Raw genomic sequence first — 19,988 nt, 5'->3', positions numbered from 1 at the left:
AAAGTCCTATATCCAGAAAATAGTGGCATCATGATTCAAATTTGCACTATCTAGGTCCAAAAGTCTACCTTCTTAACTACTATGCTATTTTACCTATAAAGAATGTCCAACTTTTTCATTTTGTCATTGCTGAGATTTAATGATTCACTTAAATGTATTTTGTACTAGTTTTCAGGACCAATTGTAGTCTACTGCTTTCCTTCATTTGCCCTATCCAAAAATCTACTATTATATGTTGTTCTGATAAGTTACTCTGCCACTCCCATTTATTCTTGCCAGAAAATGGAATTATATTCATCAATGTCTAATACAGTACCTTGCTTACTACTAAGAAAATATGTTGTGAATTACATTAAATAATTCATTACCATGTCCTCTTATTTAGCAACTTTCCAAACACACTACACAGTTTCAAAAAACAAATTAAAAAAACCTGTGCGTTATTGGATGCATGCGTTTATCTTTGCTGAGTGGTATGTTGTAATACTTTCACTATTCAAGGCTTGCAACTACAGTCTGTTTACATTGTGCTATACTATACACTGCATACCCTTTACACTATCTATATAACATTTTCTATAGATATCATCTTCTTTTGTGATCTGTGTAGCTATTGCAGACATAGCTAGTGTTCTGACTCACATAACTAACACAAACAAATAAAAGAATGATTAAAAAAAACACCTATACCATTAATAAGGGGACTAATAGATTAAATGAAAGGAGTCAATAAGGTGGTTTATTGATAATACAGTATGGGAAAAAGTAGCATCTTTTAAAAACAATACCTTCTCCAAGTTAGTTAGGTAAAGAAGCTGCCCAAGTTTTTTCTGAAGCTGTGATGTAGCAACAGCTTTATCATTTAGTAGTTTTATACGATTTTGTTCTACCTAAAAAAGAAACAAAACAACTTCTTTATTCTAAGATGGTTACATTACATTAAACATGCACAATTCTTCTATTTTAATTCTTTCTTAAAAAGTATCTTATTTTATGAAAACACATTTACATGTGAAAACTAAAATTTGCAAAAGGGATACTAGATAATATTAACATATTTCAAAACATATATATATTTTGCTGTATAGAAGACAAAATTCAATGTAGAATTCTTTTAAATAAAAAGCTTCCCTATATACCTGAAGTAGGTTAAAAATCAACCAAAGGCTATTTGTGTATGATTTTTCAGTAATACATTTATGGGATAAAGAAAAATAAAATGGTATGCTACTTTGGCCATCCAAATGAAGTGATTTTAAGAAATCCAGGGAAGAATCTCTCTGCTCCTACTTTCTGTGCCCCCACCCTCAGTAGAATACAGTAACAGAAAAAAAAAAAAAAAAAGAGGAATTTGTTTTCACTTAAAACTTATTGAGAATTCTATTTTAAAAATGAAGTGAAATAGTATATAATGACTATTTCTAAGTTTTTCTAAGTTACAGTCTCCAAGCTTTATAGGAAAAAAAAAGATTTAAAAGATTAAAGGAATAAAAACAAATTCTAAAGAAAATAATATTTTTAATATGAAGAAAAAAGGTTGGTGGAGTTATTGTTTTAATTCTGAGATATAAAGAGGAATTTAACAGACGATAAGTTGTCAGTATCTGTTCATCATTAGCAAAGGAAAACAGTGCAAAATCAGTTCTTGGTTGTTCTTATGGGAGATTTTTTTAGTTCTGAAAAAACTGAAGTAATAGGACATACATCTAAAAACTGACCAAGAATATCTTTAGGTTTTGGCACACAAAAGGTGCTCAAGAATAGATGAATATGCAACATGGAGAGAAACAAATAAACATGCAAATGCACCCAAACAGTGAATGCAAAGCATGTATTAGACATGAAATTGCTCATCTCTGGCCTACAAAAACAAACAACTTCATATGGCTCAAACGAAGAGCAGATATGAAACACTTACTTATTGAAGACGTCACTGCCCTGACTCTATCCCTTCTATGGAACTTGGATTTTTGTGACATCTATTTGCTGTGTTCTTTTCTGTGATTCATTTGCAAATTACCTCATGTGGTTCAATGATATGAGGAACTGGTGGACTGGGCTTTGGCTCCCTAGGATCACGTACTCTTAGTCGTTCTGTAGCCATTGCAAGTTCATCAACAGCAGACACACGATTCCTCAGAGCCATCCAATATTCATGAAGCAACTGAAGGAACAGAAAAGACAGACAGTGGTAAAGCACATAATTAAAACTGGTTAAAACCACCAAGATGTCCCTTGGTCAAGAGTCTTCAGTGAGGTCTTAAAACATACACAGTGTTTTCATTACGGGTCTAAGGTACAAGCAATTCTTGGGCCATTTTTAGGATGAGGAAGTGGGACTGAATAATCTCCACAGGACACAGCATACCCTGAGATTTCTTGGTAGGACCAAAGATCTTTACAGATCAATACTAGACTGGTGGAATCTCTGCTTTATTTTTTTAAAGAAATACTTATTATAAAATATTTCACATTCTCAAAATAATATGTATATATGATAATGAGAATATTAAAGTATACAACTGAGTCCACATCATCTGAATTAGGAAAGAGAATAATGCCAGTTTCTTAGGAAGTCTGTGTTCCTTCTCAACTGCATCACTCTCTTGCCTCACACATTCTTCCTTCAACCCCCAACAATGGGGTAACCACTATTCTGAATTGGATTTACTATTCTGTACTTTTTGCTGGAGTTATACTAATCTATACATCCTTAATAATCTGGTTTTATATGTTTCTGAAATTTATAAAAATGCTATCAATCAGTATAAAATGTTTTGATATGCTTTCTTCACTAACTAACATTATGCTTTGAGTTAGACCCTGACTGATTTGCATAGCAGTAGCTCATTCATTTACACTATTGTTAAAGGGTTTAGTCTGCAACTATGGAGAACAAATGAACAACGATCTGGGTGAACTGCATGATAAGCACTCCTCTGACACAGACCATGTGGCTAAACTGAGCTCAAAGGAAGAACGTAGGGGCAAATGAACACTGTATATAGTATTGTCTCTTCCATGACTTGCTGTAATTAACTGTGTTAATGAGCTTTTGCTTTTAGAATAGTAATGTGAAAAGAGAAAAATTATTATGAACCAATGATTTTGATGCTATAGAAGTATCATTCTTCAATCTATCAAATGTATGAATTGATATTATAGACAGCACAGCTTCTCTTTCTTGAAATTTTTATCCTGCTTTAAAAGGCAAGAACTTTAGGTTAAAAAAATAAAAGATATCAAATGGAATATAACATTATAAATAAAAAACCCACTTCTTTTGTTTCCTCACCCATCTCACTTGCAAAGTAGGACAAGGGATTAAAAAATCCACATATAAACAATAATTCAAAATTAATGAATTCTGGAATCTCAAGCATAGAGTTATGATATGATGAAATTATTAAAGTATAAATATGAAGAGTCCCTCTGTGCATTATTAATTGCAATGGTTTCTAGTCTTATATGTTGAGAAATGTTTATTATGTTCTCCAATCTTTAAGGCTGTTGGTGTTTGGTTATTATTCACAGAGCAAAAGAAAAAAACAAAAAAGGAAACAAAGCCACACTCTGATTTCAGAGAACAGCAGTGTAAGACCAAGCTAAGACTAGAATAACACACTTTCAAGGAAGAACAAAAGGTTTCATATAAATTTCATTTTAGTAATGATTTTTAGTAATTTAATAAACAGAAACTTCTCATTTGTTCAGTATTATTGTATTTATTACGCATCATTACAATCATTACATTTTAGGGAAAGATAAATTACGACACCTCAACTCTCTAAAGCAGATTTTTAAAAACTGAAGAGAGAAAAAGGAAAATAGCAACTAAAATTAATGTAAAGGAGGAGAATTCTTAATATGGGAAGGAAGTTTTAAATTACTGTTACCTTATATTCTTTCTTCCAAGCTTCAAAGAGATCCATTGAAGTACTCCCCTCATCAATGAATTCAACTTCAAATCGATGTGATTTTGCAAATGACAGCAGAGCTTTCATGGATCGCTCTGTCTCACTTATTGCCCACAGACCCCGATTGGTGGTAGGTATTCGATCATCCACCAGTCCTTCTTCATCTTCTATCATCTCCTCAAATATTGCAGTCTGGCCTTTGACTCTGAAGACATTTGAGAACAAAACCACCACAGTAATTACTGTCAGTGGGTAACAAGTACTATAAAAATGATATTACCAGAGCTAATAGGAAAACAAGGTCAAAAACAAAAATTTCATCAACATCTTTCAATGTCATGTCTACAAGATCATGCCTGCAAGTTTTTGGTAAAACCATACCAACTCTGAAAATGCTTGAGGTATCATACATTTGACAAGTGCTTTCTTGAGAGCAACCTGGCCTAATAAAAAATGGTTATAAATTCCAGGCTAAAATCTTGCTCTGAGAATTAAAATAACACAAAACACAAATTACCACCACTATCAACCATGCAAAAATAAAACAGAAAAACCACAAGATGACCTAGGGCTTCCCTGGTGGCGCAGTGGTTGAGAGTCCGCCTGCCGATGCAGGGGACACGGGTTCGTGCCCCGGTCTGGGAGGATCCCGCATGCCGCGGAGCGGCTGGGCCCGTGAGCCATGGCCGCTGAGCCTGTGCGTCCGGAGCCTGTGCTCCGCAAGGGGAGAGGCCACGACAGTGAGAGGCCCACATAACAAAAAAAAAAAAAAAAAAAGATGACCTAAAAGTACACTGCTGATATTTTTTTTCTTGAGGCAACCAGACTTACTCTTTTCTCAATTTCCATGTTTGTAAAATAGGAATAATTTTACTAAATGTACTAAGTAGCTTAATCCCTGACACAACGATGAAGACTTCAAATCTGTGTTGGAGAAAGTGTATTACTAAAAAGAGCTAACATTTTTTTTTTTTTTTTTTTTTTTTGCGGTATGCGGGCCTCTCACTGTTGTGGCCTCCCCCGTTGCGGAGCACAGGCTCCGGACGCGCAGGCTCCGGACGCGCAGGCTCAGCGGCCATGGCTCACGGGCCCAGCCGCTCCGCGGCATTTGGGATCCTCCCAGACCGGGGCACGAACCCGTATCCCCTGCATCGGCAGGCGGACTCTCAACCACTTGCGCCACCAGGGAGGCCCAAGAGCTAACATTTTTATAGAACATTTACCATGTATCAAACACTATGCTAGAGAAGAGATCTTCAAGATGGCAGAGAAGACGTGGAGATCACCTTCCTCCCCACAAATACATCAGAAATACACCTACATGTGGAACAACTCCTAAAGAGCACCTACTGAATGCTGGCAGAAGACCTCAGACTTCCGAAAAGGCAAGAAACTTCCCACGTACCTGGGTAGGGTGAAGGAAAAAAGAAAAAACAATAGGGACAGGACCTGCACCTCTGGGAGGGAGCTGTGAAAGAGGAAAAGTTTCCACACACTAGGAAGCCCCTTCACTGGCAGAGACGGGGTGGGGGCGGGTTAAGCTTCAGAGCCATGGAGGAGAGCCCAGCAACAGGGATGCGGAGGGCAAAGCGGAGAGATTCCTGCACAGAGGATCGGTGTTGACCAGCACTCACCAGCCCGAGAGGCTTGTCTGCTCACCCACCAGGGCGGGCGGGGGCTGGGAGCTGAGGCTCGGGCCTCGGAGTTCAGACCTCAGGGAGAGGACTGGGGTTGGCTGTGTGAACACAGCCAGAAGGGGGCTAGTGTGCCACAGCTAGCTGGGAGGGAGTCTGGGAAAAAGTCAGGACCTGCCTAAGAAGCAAGAGACCATTGTTCCAGGGTGCGTGAGGAGAGGGGATTCAGAGCACCTCCTAAATGAGCTCAAGAGATGGGCGTGAGCCACGGCTATTGGCGTGGACCCCAGAGACGGGCATGAGATGCTAAGGCTGCTACTGCAGCCACCAAGAAGCCCGTGTGCAAGCACAGGTCACTCTCCACACCTCCCCTCCCGGGAGCCTGCGCAGCCCACCACTGCCAGGGTCCCGTGATCCAGGGACAACTACCCCAGGAGAACACATAGCACACCTCAGGCTGTTGCAACGTCACGCTGGCCTCTGCCACCGCAGGCTCGCCCTGCATCCGTACCCCTCCCTCCCCCCGGCCTGAGTGAGCCAGAGCCCCCAAAGCAGCTGCTCCTTTAACCTCATCCTGTCTGAGGAAAGAACAGATGCCCTCAGGCAACCTGCACGCAGAGGCGGGGCCAAATCCAGAGCTGAACCCCAGGAGCTGTGTGGACAAAGAAGAGAAAGGGAAATCTCTCCCAGCAGCCTCAGGAGCAGCGGATTAAATCTCCACAATCAACTTGATGTACCCTGCATCTGTGGAATACCTGAATAGACAACGAATCATCCCAAAATCGAGGCAGTGGACTTTGGGAGCAACTGTAGACTTGGGGTTTGCTTTCTGTATCTAATTTGTTTCTGGTTTTATGTTTATCTTAGTTTAGTATTTACAGTTTATTAACATTGGTGGATTTATTTATTGATTTGGTTGCTCTCTTCCTATTTTTTTAAATATAGATATATATATTTTCCTTTTTCTCTTTTTGTGAGTGTGTATGTGTATGCTTCTTTGTGTGATTTAGTCTGTAGAGCTTTGCTTTTATCATTTGTCCTAGGGTTCCATCTGTCTTTTTTTTTTTTTAGTATAGTTTTTAGTGCTTGTTATAATTAGTGGATTTGGTTTTTGGTTTGGTTGCTCGCTTCATTCTTTCTTTTTCTTTTTTTTAATGACAAATTTTTTTTATTTTTAAAAATTAAAATTTTTTTTATTGTAATAACTTTTAAATTTTATTTTATCTTTTTCTTTCTTTCTTTCTTCCTTCTTCCTTCCTTCCTTCCTCCCTCCCTTCCTTTCTTTTTTTCTCCCTTTTCTTCTTAGCCGTGTGGCTAACGGGGTCTTCGTGCTCCGGCCGGGTGTCAGGCCTGTGCCTATGAGGTGGGAGAGCCGATTTCAGGACATTGGCCCACCAGAGACTTCACAGCTCCACGTAATATCAAATGGAAAAAGCACTCCCAGAGATCTCCACCTCAACGCTAAGACCCAGCTCGACTCAATGACCAGCAAGCTACAGTGCTGGACACCCGAGGCCAAAAAACTGGCAAGACAGGAACACAAACGCACCCATTAGCAGAGAGGCTGCCTAAAATCATAATAAGGTCACAGACACCCTGAAACACACCACTGGACATGGTCCTGCCCGCCAGAAAGACAAGATCCAGCCTCAACCACCAGAACACAGGCACCAGTCCCCTCCACCAGGTAGCCTACACAACCCACTGAATCAACCTTAGCCACTGGGGGCAGACACCAAAAACAATGGGAACTACGAACCTGCAGCCTGCAAAAAGGAGACCCCAAACACAGTAAGATAAGCAAAATGAGAAGACAGAGAAACACACAGCAGATGTAGGAGCAAGGTAAAAACTCACCAGACCTAACAAATAAAGATGAAATAGGCAGTCTACCTGAAAAAGAATTCAGAGTAATGATAGTAAGGATGTATAAAATCGTGGAAATAGAATGGAGAAAATACAAGAAACGTTTAACAAGGACCTAGAAGAACTAAAGAGCAAACAAACAATGATGAACAACACAGTAAATGAAATTAAAAGTTCTCTAGAAGGAATCAATAGCAGAATAATGGAGGCAAAAGAACGGATAAGTGACCTGGAAGATAAAAGAGTGGAAATAACTACCGCAGAGCAGAATAAAGGAAAAAGAATGAAAAGAATTGAGGAGAGTCTTAGAGACCTCTGGGACAATGTTAAACAAACCAACATTTGAATTATACGGTTCCCAGAAGAATAAGAGAAAAAGAAAGGGACTGAGAAAATATTTGAAGAGATTATAGTTGAAAACGTCCCTAATATGGGAAAGGAAATAATCAAGTCCAGGAAGCATAGAGAGTCCCATACAGGATAAATCCAAGGAGAAACACACCAAGACACATAGTAATCAAACTATCAAAAATTAAAAACAAAAAATATTAAAAGCAGTAAGGGAAAAACAACAAATAACATACAAGGGAATCCCCATAAGGTTAACAGCTGATCTTTCAGCAGAAACTCTGCAAGAGAGAAGGGAGTGGCAGGATGTATTTAAAGTGATGAAAGGAAAAAACCTACAACCAAGATTACTCTACCCAGAAAGGATCTCATTCAGATTCGACAGAGAAATTGAAACCTTTACAGACAAGCAAAAGCTAAGAGAATTCAGCATCACCAAACTAGTTTTACAAGAAATGCTAAAGGAACTTATCTAGTCAGGAAACACAAGAGGAGGAAAAGACCTACAGTAACAAACCCAAAGCAATTAAGAAAATGATAATAGGAACATACATATCAATAACTACCTTAAATGTAAATGGATTAAATGCTCCAATCAAAAGACACAGACTGGCTGAATGGATATAAAAACAAGACCCATATACATGCTGTCTACTAGAACGCCGCTTCAGACCTAGGGACACATACAGACTGAAAGTGAGGGGATGGAAAAAGATATTCCATGCAATTGGAAATCAAAAGAAAGCTGAAGTAGTATTCGCATATCAGACAAAATAGACTTTAAAATAAAGACTATTACAAGAGACATAGAAGGATACTACATAATGATCAAGAGATCAATCCAAGAAGATATAACAATTGTAAATGTTTATGCACCCAACATAGGAGCACATCAATACATAAGGCAAATGCTAACAGCCATAAAAGGGGAAATCGACAGTAACATAATCATAGTAGGAGACTTTAATACCCCACTTTCACCAATGGACAAATCATCCAAAATCAAAATAAATAAGGAAACACAAACTTTAAATGATGCATTAAACAAGATGGACTTAAATGATATTTATAGGACATTCCATCCAAAAACAACAGAATACACTTTCTTCTCAAGTGCTCATGGAACATTCTCCAGGACAGATCATATCTTGGGTCACAAATCAAGCCTTGGTAAACTTCAGAAAACTGAAATCGTATCAAGTATCTTTTCCAACCACAACTCTATGAGGCTAGATATCAATTACAAGAAAAAAATCTGTAAAAAAATACAAACACATGGAGGCTAAACAATACACTACTAAATAACCAAGAAATCACTGAAGAAATCAAAGAGAAAATCAAAAAAATACCTAGAAAGAAATGACAATGAAAACATGATGACGCAAAACCTATGGGAGGCAGCAAAAGTAGTTCCTAGAGGGAAGCTTAGAGCGATACAATCCTACCTAAAGAAACAAGAAACATCTCAAATAAACAACCTAACCTTACACCTAAAGCAATTAGAGAAAGAACAAAAACACCCCAAAGTTAGTAGAAGGAAAGAAATCATAAAGATCAGATCAGAAATAAATGAAAAAGAAATGAAGGGAACAATAGCAAAGATCAATAAAACGAAAAGCTGGTTCTTTGAGAAGACAAGCTAAATTGATAAACTTTTAGCCAGACTCATCAAGAAAAAAAAGAAGAAGACTCAAATCAACAGAATTCGAAATGAAAAAGGAGAATAACTGACACTGCAGAAATACAAAGGATCGTGAGAGATTACTACAAGCAAATCTATGCCAATAAAATGGACAACCTGGAAGAAATGGACAAATTCTTAGAAAAGCACAACCTTCCGAGACTGAACCAGAAAGAATTAGAAAACATAAACAGACCAATCACAAGCACTGAAATTGAAACTGTGATTAAAAATCTTCTAACATACAAAAGCCCAGGACCACATGGCTTCACAGGCGAATTCTATCAAACATCTAGAGAAGAGCTACCACCTATCCTTCTCAGACTCTTCCAAAATATAGCAGAGGGAGGAACACTCCCAAACTCATTCTACGAGGCCACCATCACCCTGGTACCAAAAACAGACAAAGATGTCACAAGGAAAGAAAACTACAGGCCAATATCACTGATGAACATAGATGCAAAAATCCTCAACCAAATACTAACAAACAGAATCCAAGAGCACATTAAAAGGATCATATACCATGATCAAGTGAGGTTTATCCCAGGAATGCAAGGATTCTTCAATATATGCAAACCAATCAACGTGATACACCATATTAACAAACTGAAGAAAAAAAACCATATGATGATCTCAATAGATGCAGAAAAAGCTTTTGACAAAATTCAATGACCATTTACAATAAAAACCCTCCAGAAAGCAGGCATAGAGGGAACTTACCTAAACGTAAGAAAGGCCATATATGACAAACCCACAGCAAACATCGTCCTCAATGGTGAAAAATTGAAACCACTTCCACTAAGATCAGGAACAAGACAAGGTGCCCACTCTCACCACTATTATTCAACATTGTTTTGGAAGTTTTAGCCACAGCAATCAGAGAAGGAAAAGAAATAAAAGGAATCTAAATTGGAAAAGAAGAAGTAAAGCTGTCACTGTTCGCAGATGACATGATACTATACATAGAGAATCCTAAAGATACTACCAGAAAACTACTAGAGCTAATGAATGAATTTGGTAAAGTAGCAGGGTACAAAATTAATGCACAGAAATCTCTTGCATTCCTATACACTAATGATGAAAAATCTGAAAGAGAAATTAAGGAAACACTCCCATTTACCACTGCAACAAAAAGAATAAAATACCTAGGCATAAACCTACCTAAGGAGACAAAAGACCTGTAGGCAGAAAACTATAAGGCACTGATGAAAGAAATTAAAGATGATATAAACAGATAGAGAGATATACCATGTTCTTGGATTAGAAGAATCAACATTATGAAAATGACCATACTACCCAAAGCAATCTACAGATTCAATGCAATCCCTATCAAACTACCAATGGCATTTTTCTCAGAACTAGAACAAAAAATTTCACAATTTGTATGGAAACACAAAAGACCCCAAATGGCCAAAGCAATCTTGAGAACGAAAAACGGAGCTGGAGGAATCAGGCTCCCTGACTTTAGACTATACTACAAAGCTGCAGTAATCAAGACAGTATGGTACTGGCACAAAAACAGAAATATAGATCAATGGAAAAGGATAGAAAGCCCAGAGATAAACCTATGCACATACGGTTACCTTATTTTTGATAAAGGAGGCGAGGATATAAAATGGAGAAAAGACAGCCTCTTCAATAAGTGGTGCTGGGAAAACTGGACAGCTACATGTAAAATGAAATTAGAACACTCCCAGCACCATACACAAAAATAAACTCAAAATGGATTAAAGAACTAAATGTAAGGCCAGACACTATAAAACTCTTAGAGGAAAACATAGGCAGAACACTCTGACAGAAATCACAGCAAGATCCTTTTTGACCCACCTCCTAGAGAAATGGAAAAAACAAAAATAAACAAATGGGACCTACTTAAAAAAGCTTTTGCACAGCAAAGGAAACCATAAACAAGACGAAAAGACAACCCTCAGAATGGGAGAAAATATTTGCAAATGAAGCAACTGACAAAGGATTAATCTCCAAAATTTACAAGCAGCTCATGCAGCTCAATATGAAAAAACAAACAACCCAATCTAAAAATGGGTAGAAGACCTAAATAGACATTTCTCCAACAAGATATACAGATTGCCAAGAAACACATGAAAGGATACTCAACATCACTAATCATTAGAGAAATGCAAATCAAAACTACAATGAAGTATCACCTCACACCAGTCAGCATGGCCATCATCAAAAAATCTACAAACAATAAATGCTGGAGAGGATGTGGAGAAAAGGGAACCCTCTTGGTGGGAATGTAAATTGATACAGCCACTATGGAGAACAGTATGGAGGTTCCTTAAAAAACTAAAAATATAAGTAACATAAGGCCCAGCATTCACTCACTACTGGGAATATACCCTGAGAAAACCATAATTCAAAGAGTCAAGTACCACAATGTTCATTGCAGCTTTATTTAAAAGAGCCAGGACATGGAAGCAACCTAAGTGTCCATCGACAGATGAATGGATAAAGAAGATGTGGCACATGTATACAATGGAATATTACTCAGCCATAAAAAGAAGTGAAATTGAGTTATTTGTAGTGAGGTGGATGGATCTAGAGTCTGTTATACAGAGTGAAGTAAGTCAGAAATAGAAAAATAAATACTGTATGCTAACACATATTTATGGAATCTAAAAAAAAAAAGTTCTGAAGAAGCTAGAGGCAGGACAGGAATAAAGATGCAGATGTACAGAATGGACTTGAGGCGATGGGGAGGGGGAACGGTAAGCTGGTATGAAGTCAGAGAGTGGCATGGACATACATACACTACCAAATGTACAACAGATAGCTAGTGGGAAGCAGCCGCACAGCACAGGGAGATCAGCTAGGTGCTTTGTGACCACCTAGAGGGGTGGGATAGGGAGGGTGGAAGGGAGGGAGACACAAGAGGGAAGACATATGGGAACATATGTATACGTATAACTGATTCACTTTGTTATATAGCAGAAACTAACACAACATTGTAAAGCAATTATACTCCAATAAAGATGTTAATTAAAAAAACAGGGCTTCCCTGGTGGCGCAGTGGTTGAGAGTCTGCCTGCCGATGCAGGGGATGCGGGTTTGTGCCCCAGTCCGGGAAGATCCCACATGCTGCGGAGCGGCTGGGCCCGTGAGCCATGGCTGCTGAGCCTGCGCATCCGGAGCCTGTTCTCCGCAACGGGAGAGGCCCCAAGAGTGAGAGGCCCACGTACCATAAAAAAAAAAAACCCAAAACAAAAAAAAAAAACCCGAAAAACCCCACTATGCTAAGTAATTATATGCCTTTTCTTACTTAATATATATAAAAAAACACAGTGAGGTGTTATTATCTTCATTTCACAAATGCGGATCCTGAGGCTTAGAGAAGTAATCTATGCATAGTCGTGAGCAGGGATTTGAGGTCATTATCTGTTGGACCGCACAGTCTGTGTACTCCCATAAACTGTCCCTCAAGCACATGTTACTTCACGACAGGAGCATTTGGGGGTAAAAGTCAGCACAGGTGAAACTGAGCATGTTAAATGGGCAAATGCTGAAGTTTAGTAAACTGACTGGATAAGAGAAAAAAATATAAAAAATGTTATTGTGAGTAAAATGTAGTTGTATAAATTAAAATACCAAGTCTTGTAAAATGTTTCATTTTCCTGATGGGAAATAATCAATCAGAGAACTTACGTGTGAGAAAATAACTTCGATTCATACTCTGTGAACAATTCATCAGCCTTACAAAAGACACAGCTGGAAAAGAAGAAATTATCAGAGAAATATTCACAAACATAACTGCAATCAGGTGATTTCTAGAAAAGGCTTAGTATTTTATACTTCACATTTTCTTTACAACAAATATGCCATTTTAGAAAAAAAAATACGTGGTCCTCAGGTATGTGGTCCTAGAGAGGTTTTTTTTTTTAAAGTTAGTTTAATAATACATCTCTACTTTTGTCTGAATTTAAATGAGAAATGTTTTATTATGTGAGCCAGTGTTTCTTCTCTCAGGAGAAATCTAGCTCAATGGAATGATGCCATTCATTGGATGAGTTCTCCTATTACCTACCAATTGAGAGGAAGCCTGGTTGGCCGGAGGTGGCAGATTGTTGCAGACTCAATAACATGACGAGATGGAGGTCCCTCCAGATTTTTTACAGCATCTCTTACTTGCTTCTGGAACTTACTTAGGTCTTCCATATGTGTTGTAAGTAAGAACTGAAGACCTCTGCAGTCATGGAACCTGATTCCCAACAACAGCACCACACACACAGCAAAGAAAAGAACAGTAGGTCAATTTCCTAAAAATTCAATAAGTGGTTGGCAAAGTGTTAAAGAAACTGCAACATTTTACCTAGTCACACCTGAGTGAGTTTACATTAGGAATGTATTCAATTGGTATCTGCTAGTAAACAAAGAATAATAACATTGGGTTGTCTACTACAAAACATAACAAAAACATCTGATAGTGCCTGCCCTCAGAACCAAAAAACAATGTGCAAAATCTATGTCTCTGTGTCTGATATCTTTGAAAAATCAGGATTGCCGCATTCTTTCTTTTTAATACTGATTGACTACAGATGTTCCCCTGACACCCGTGCTCTACGTAGAGGTGACTGTAGTATGAAAAGTAGAGGCAGAAAGCTGAGAAGAAAGGAGAAAAGTAGCCAAGAATTATATTCCATATTACAAGGAACTTATACATATACACATATATTTTTATTAAGCATTTACTAAATGCCAGGCACTTTGCCAAGCACTTTTCCTGTATAACCTCAATAGATAGCCAACTGTGCACATGTTATAGATGAAGATTAATGAATTAAAGTAATTTAAGTAAAGATACAAAGTTATTATGTGGCAGGGCTAGGAGTTGAACCCAAACACAAGTTAAACCCAAACACAATGCTCTTAACCATTCTGATAAACTATAAATGAAATGAGTCAAGAAAAAAAATGTATGGATGTGTGTGTACGGGGTTTTGAAAGGAAAACGAAAGCCTAGAATAATAAGAAATTAAAAAACAAAAAATATAAACAAGATTTGCTTGCTTTTTAGGAGTATATCCTTTTTCCTAAAATGCCATATGCCATTCTCTCCAAATTGTTCAAAAGAGCCCACTTTCCTTCCTAAAAGGCTTTCCCAATATTTCACAAGACTAATCTGTTTCTTTCTGTTCATGGAGTTTATTAACAACATTATTCATTTTAGTACTTTGTTTAGTTTTTATACATACTCACATTTCTCAAATTATTTATGACTCTTGTCTTCTCAATAAGCTAACTTTTAGAAGAATTAGATTATACCCCTTTTTCAAAAACATATATAAAAGGCATAGAATAGCTGCTCAGTAATTTCTAAAAAAATTTACTTAGCAATACTTAAAATTAGGTTAGGTATCAATACTATTCACAAAAAGGAAACACAGTTTTTTATTTGTAATTTATTACAAATTTAAACTGCTCTTCGAAAATTAACTTTGAACCAATGAAGAAGTGGCTTTGGAAAAGTTCTCTCCACTAACTCAGGTCTGAGCATGTGAGTAAGGGCTGAAAAATATCACAGATCAGCATTTAACATGTCTTAGCCATGTTCTCTCTTGCAGGTCCTTTAAATGAAAGAGAAGAAAACATAGTAATAGAAGGTAGCTCTTAGACACCATACTAATGGTAGGTACTATTTTAAGTAAGCACTTTTCAAATATTAATTTACTAATCCTCACTACAATGCTGTGTGGTCTTATAGATGAAGAAACTAAGGCAGAGAGAGCTTATACAACTTTCCCAAGTTCAAAGAGCTAACAAGTGGTGGCACTGAGGTATGAACACAGGCAGTCTGTCTTGAGAACCTACTTGTGCTCTTAACACCAAGCTACATAGTCTTCCCCAAGAATCTTTAACAAGCAAACATAAGTAGTTTGGTGTCTGAGATATGTCTCATTAAAAAACACAGCAGCAGTGTTAAGATGATCTCTGAATACATGTAATATAAAAAAAATTAACTTTAAAAATGTGTTTTCTTACTTTCTATTTATGTCTAATGTTTTTTAAAAGCATGTTTGTGTAATGAATTATACATTTTATGTTTCCTGTTGGTCCTTTTACAGCCCTGGGACCTCAAAACATTTAATAGGGGATATATTCTAACATGGGGATTTACAACTTTTAAAAGTAGTTTCTAAGGAAAAAAAAAAGGAGTTTCTGTGTGATTTAAGAAAAACAAGTTCAAGATATTTTAAAATATTTTCCTTTATCAGCTGATGCCACAATGCTGGCAGAATACATTATCAGGACATAGATTTAAAACTGGATAAGATGAATTCATGACATAAATGACAACTTATCCTGGAACAGTGATTCTTGGGCTTAACAGGGAAAAAGGAAGTACACTCAAAAGCATAATATACTGCATATACTTCAGAAATGAGAAGCTCATCACGTTCTGAATGGTGAAAAAGATGATTGCATTAAGGTACATCCAAGTTAATAATGACACATAGAAAATGTAGCATATTTTTTAGGGTGTTAGCAGACACCTGAAAAAGTTTTTAGAAGAGCAAATGAAAACACTTTAAAACATTTCAAAGATATTCTTATATTAAATTTTTCACTGAAAACCAACTTTAATCCCAAGGCTGACGTTATACTGCGATACGATCTGAGAAGCAATAAAGATCCTCCTCTCTGTCCCCCTCCCTAGAATCAACAGTTCTGCCGCAGCACCTAAATTCCCCACGTTAGACAGGCATTCCTTTGGGTTAAACCACTGAAGGTACTTTTGATAGGGTATATTTGTTCTCTGGGAAGAATTATTCACCATTCTTACTTCAAGAGGAATAACCCAACTTATCTATCTTGAAGAATGGTGATTGTTGCTGAGAAGAAAGATGGGGAAGACAAAGCAGACTCTATAATATAAAACCTGGGCCACTGTGGCACTATGAGTTTAGCCCTTAGGGGATGAATGACATAGGGAAATATGAATGCCTTACACCAAGGGAAAAGTTCTCCAAAACAAAGTCTGTTTCAAAACTTTGCTTAAAGAGCTGGCTTTAAGCAACTTTGTCCAATAAAGATACAAAGAAAATACTTTAAGCAGATTAAAAAATAGAAAAAAAAGCACTGAAAAGAGAACAGTTAAAAATGACTAATATACAGGAAAAAAGCACACCTCATATTTTGGTTAGAAATATATGCAACAATAGGTAAAATGTAGATGTTCATACCACAATATGTTATGACTTTTAATTGTAACTCTTAATACCAAATGATCTGAATATTTGGGGTGACTACTCATATAACTATTCTGTTTTGTGCTATTTTCTTACTTCTCTGACATAGAAAGCTTGCCAGTTTGTTGCTTGTAGTTGCTGGTTATTTCATTTCGCACTCTTTGAACAAGTTCCTCTTCAATACCAAATTCTATTGCTCTGTGTATCACATTCAGCCACCAAGGAGAATTAGAATGAATCTGTAAACAAGACAACAGCTGATCAATTAATGTCTTTTTAGTACTCACAACGTTTCTATCACTGGAAAGAGTTCTGTGAAAAATTAAAAGGAAGCAATAAATGCAACTCTCAAGGGAATCACAGTAGTGGGGAGACAAGTATACATGTTGTACATACAATGAATAAGTACAACTTCTGCATATATAACTAAATAGAACACCTATTTATGATTACTCTGAAAGTGTGAGAATTTATTTACATACATTTATAACAAAGCTGTGCTAAAAAAAAAATACCTAAAACAAAATAAAAATTCAGTATTCACTCTATATATCTGAAAAGGTAACAGGTTTCTTTCTCAGCATAATAAAGTCATAATGCTTATCCACAACTAACTGAACTAGATTGTACTCAATGAATAATCTTTGATAACTAATAAAATTATATGCTTGAATACTAAATAATTAATGAATTAGGAAGAATAAAATGTGGAGTAACTGGTTAAAATCAAAAAGTAAAAGTATTTTGTGTAGCCTTCTCTTTAAACTTTGCTACTGATTTCATGAAAAAGACATTTTAGAAATGACAAATGGCACGTATTTCATAAGGAAAATACTTATGGTTGTCATATTCTAACATCTTAAAAGAAAAGATTTTGGAAACATGCACATCTAAGATCAAAAGAAGGTTATGGAAGTCTTCACTTTCTTCAAAAGACAACTTGTTATATACCGAAGGTAAGAAGAAACCCCATTATACCTTAAAAGAAATGAAAGAGAATAACCTCAAAATAGGTGATTTATCTATGTATCTGTTCATCCAATCAATTAACACTGCTAACAGCAAATAAGTTTTTATTGTGGCTCAGGTACTGTACTAGGTGCTAAAAATTCCAAGATGAATAAGAAAGTACAAGTTTCTCCCCAGAGCAAAACAAAAACCAAAATGTTATGTGGAGAAAAACATAAGGGAAGTCACATTGGTGGCCATACCTTTCTCTGGAGGTCACGTATGGTCTGCTGCACTGGCAGCAAAGCTTGTTGTGCTTCAGCAACCTCTGTATTACACTTGCTCATATAATGCTCTCGCAGCTGTTTGGCCTGTGTTGAAACAGGAAACAAGTATAAACTTTCACTTCAGGTCAAGAAAATAATTTAGTATGATGTTTCTAGAACAGTGTGCTTTATTTATTTAATCTATTTAACTCAATTTAAGCATTAAACTCTACAAGTATACTGTAGAGAACATAAAAACCATGCTAGAAATTCATAAGATGTATACTGAAGAGATTTTACCTGTAAGCCACCTTAACTCACATTTACCTGTCAGTCACATAATTTAAGAAATTCCAATGATTTGCTACCCAAGTTTCTAATTTTTTAATTTTAAAAAATGGGAGGGGAAAGAACAGTAATATTTCAAACTATAAGGCAAAACAAGCATACATTTTAGAATTTCTTGTCTGATTCAGTTATTATAATTTCTGGGAATGACTTCAGTTTAGAAATAATACTTTGGGTTTTAGGACTGAACTGTGTTTCTCAAAATCTATAATGAAGTCCTAACCCCCACCGTGACTATATTTGGAGATAGGGCCTTTAAGAAAGTAATTAAATGAGTAAATGTAGATAAATGAGATGATAAGGGTGGAGCCCTAATCCTATATGACTGGTGTCCTTAAAAGGAAAGAGAGACACACCAGGGATGCAAGTACACAGAGAAAAGGCCACATGAGGACACAACACGGTGAGAAGGCAGCCATCTACGAGCCAAGGAGAGAGTCCTCAGGAGAAACCGACCCTGCTGACACCTTGATCTTAAGACTGCCAGCCTCCAGAACTGTGAGAAATACATTTTTTTTTAATTAAAATAAATTTTATTCAATTTATTTAAATTAAAAAACCCAATAGTTTACCCATTTCTCCCACACCCAAGCCCTACCTCTTTCAACCACCAGTCTGTTCTCTGTATCTATGAGCATGTTATTTTTCTTTTTCTTTCTTTTTTTTTGGATTCCTCATATAAGAGAAATCATACAGTATTTGTCTTTGTCTGACTTATTTCGCTTAGCATATAATACCCTCAAGGTACATCCATGTTGTCACAAATGTCAATATTTCATTCCTTTTTATGGCTAAACAATATTCCATCATATATGTATACAACATCTTCTTTATCACTGGACACTTAGGTTGTTTTCATATATTGCCTATTGTAAATCATGCTTCAATGAACATAAGGGTGCATATATCTTTTCAAGTTAGTATTTTTGTTTTCTTCGGATAGATACCCAGTAGTGGAATGGCTGGGTCATATTATAGTCCTATTTTTAATTTTTTGAGGAACCTCCATACTATTTTCCATAGTGGCTGCAACAATTTATATTCCCATCAACAGTGCACAAGGGTTCCCTTTTCTCTCATCCTCACCAACACTTTTTATATCTTGTCTTTTTGATAATAGCCACTCTAATAGGTATGAAGTGATATCTCATTGTGGTTTTGATTTGCATTTCCCTAATGATTAATGATGTTGAGCATTTTTTCATGTGCCTGTTGGCCATCTGTATGTCTTCTTTGGAAAAATGTCTATTCAGATCCTCTGCCTATTTTTTTTTCTTTTTTAAAAATGTATTTATTTATTTCAACTGTGCTGGGTCTTAGGTGCAGCATGCAGGATCTTCACTGCAGCATACGGGATCTTCACTGCAGCATGTGGGATCTTTAGTTGTGGCATGTGACCTTTTTAGTCTTAGTTGCAGCACGCGGGCTTCTTAGTTACGGTGTGCAGACTTCTTAGTTGTGGCATGCGGACTTCTTAGTTGCAGCATGCATGCGGGATCTAGTTTCCTGACCAGGGATCAAACCCGGGCCCCCTGCATTGGGAGTGCGGAGTCTTACCCACTGGACCACCAGGGAAGTCCCTCTCTGCCTATTTTCTAATCACCTAATAAGGGGTTAATATCTAAACCCTTGATAAGGAGTTAGTATCTAAAATATATAAATAGCACATACAACTCAATATCAAAAAAAACAAACGACCCAATCAAAAAATGGGCAGAAAACCTGAAAAGACATTTTCCCAAAGAAGACATAGAGATGGCTAACAGGCACATGAA

The 19,988-nt window shown here is 36.9% G+C and overlaps 1 protein-coding gene across 2 annotated transcripts in view; it reads right to left on the bottom strand.

Annotated features, from left to right (window-relative positions):
* SHPRH (SNF2 histone linker PHD RING helicase) overlaps positions 1-19,988 on the bottom strand; it is an 88,405-nt gene that overhangs the window by 24,640 nt on the left and 43,777 nt on the right. For both annotated transcript variants that reach the window (XM_060114747.1, XM_060114748.1), the window contains exons 17-23: positions 17,863-17,970; positions 16,748-16,890; positions 13,489-13,662; positions 13,110-13,172; positions 3,897-4,122; positions 2,021-2,164; positions 789-890 (exon numbers count right to left, since the gene is read on the bottom strand). In XM_060114747.1, the coding sequence (XP_059970730.1) occupies positions 789-890; positions 2,021-2,164; positions 3,897-4,122; positions 13,110-13,172; positions 13,489-13,662; positions 16,748-16,890; positions 17,863-17,970 (960 nt within the window). The remainder of the gene's footprint in view (positions 1-788; positions 891-2,020; positions 2,165-3,896; positions 4,123-13,109; positions 13,173-13,488; positions 13,663-16,747; positions 16,891-17,862; positions 17,971-19,988) is intronic.

This window comes from Mesoplodon densirostris, chromosome 12, assembly GCF_025265405.1.
Source record: "Mesoplodon densirostris isolate mMesDen1 chromosome 12, mMesDen1 primary haplotype, whole genome shotgun sequence".
Taxonomy (NCBI): Eukaryota; Metazoa; Chordata; class Mammalia; order Artiodactyla; family Ziphiidae; genus Mesoplodon; species Mesoplodon densirostris.
The sequence above is the reverse complement of the archived record's forward strand: the minus strand, read 5'-3'. Positions and strand labels throughout refer to the sequence as shown.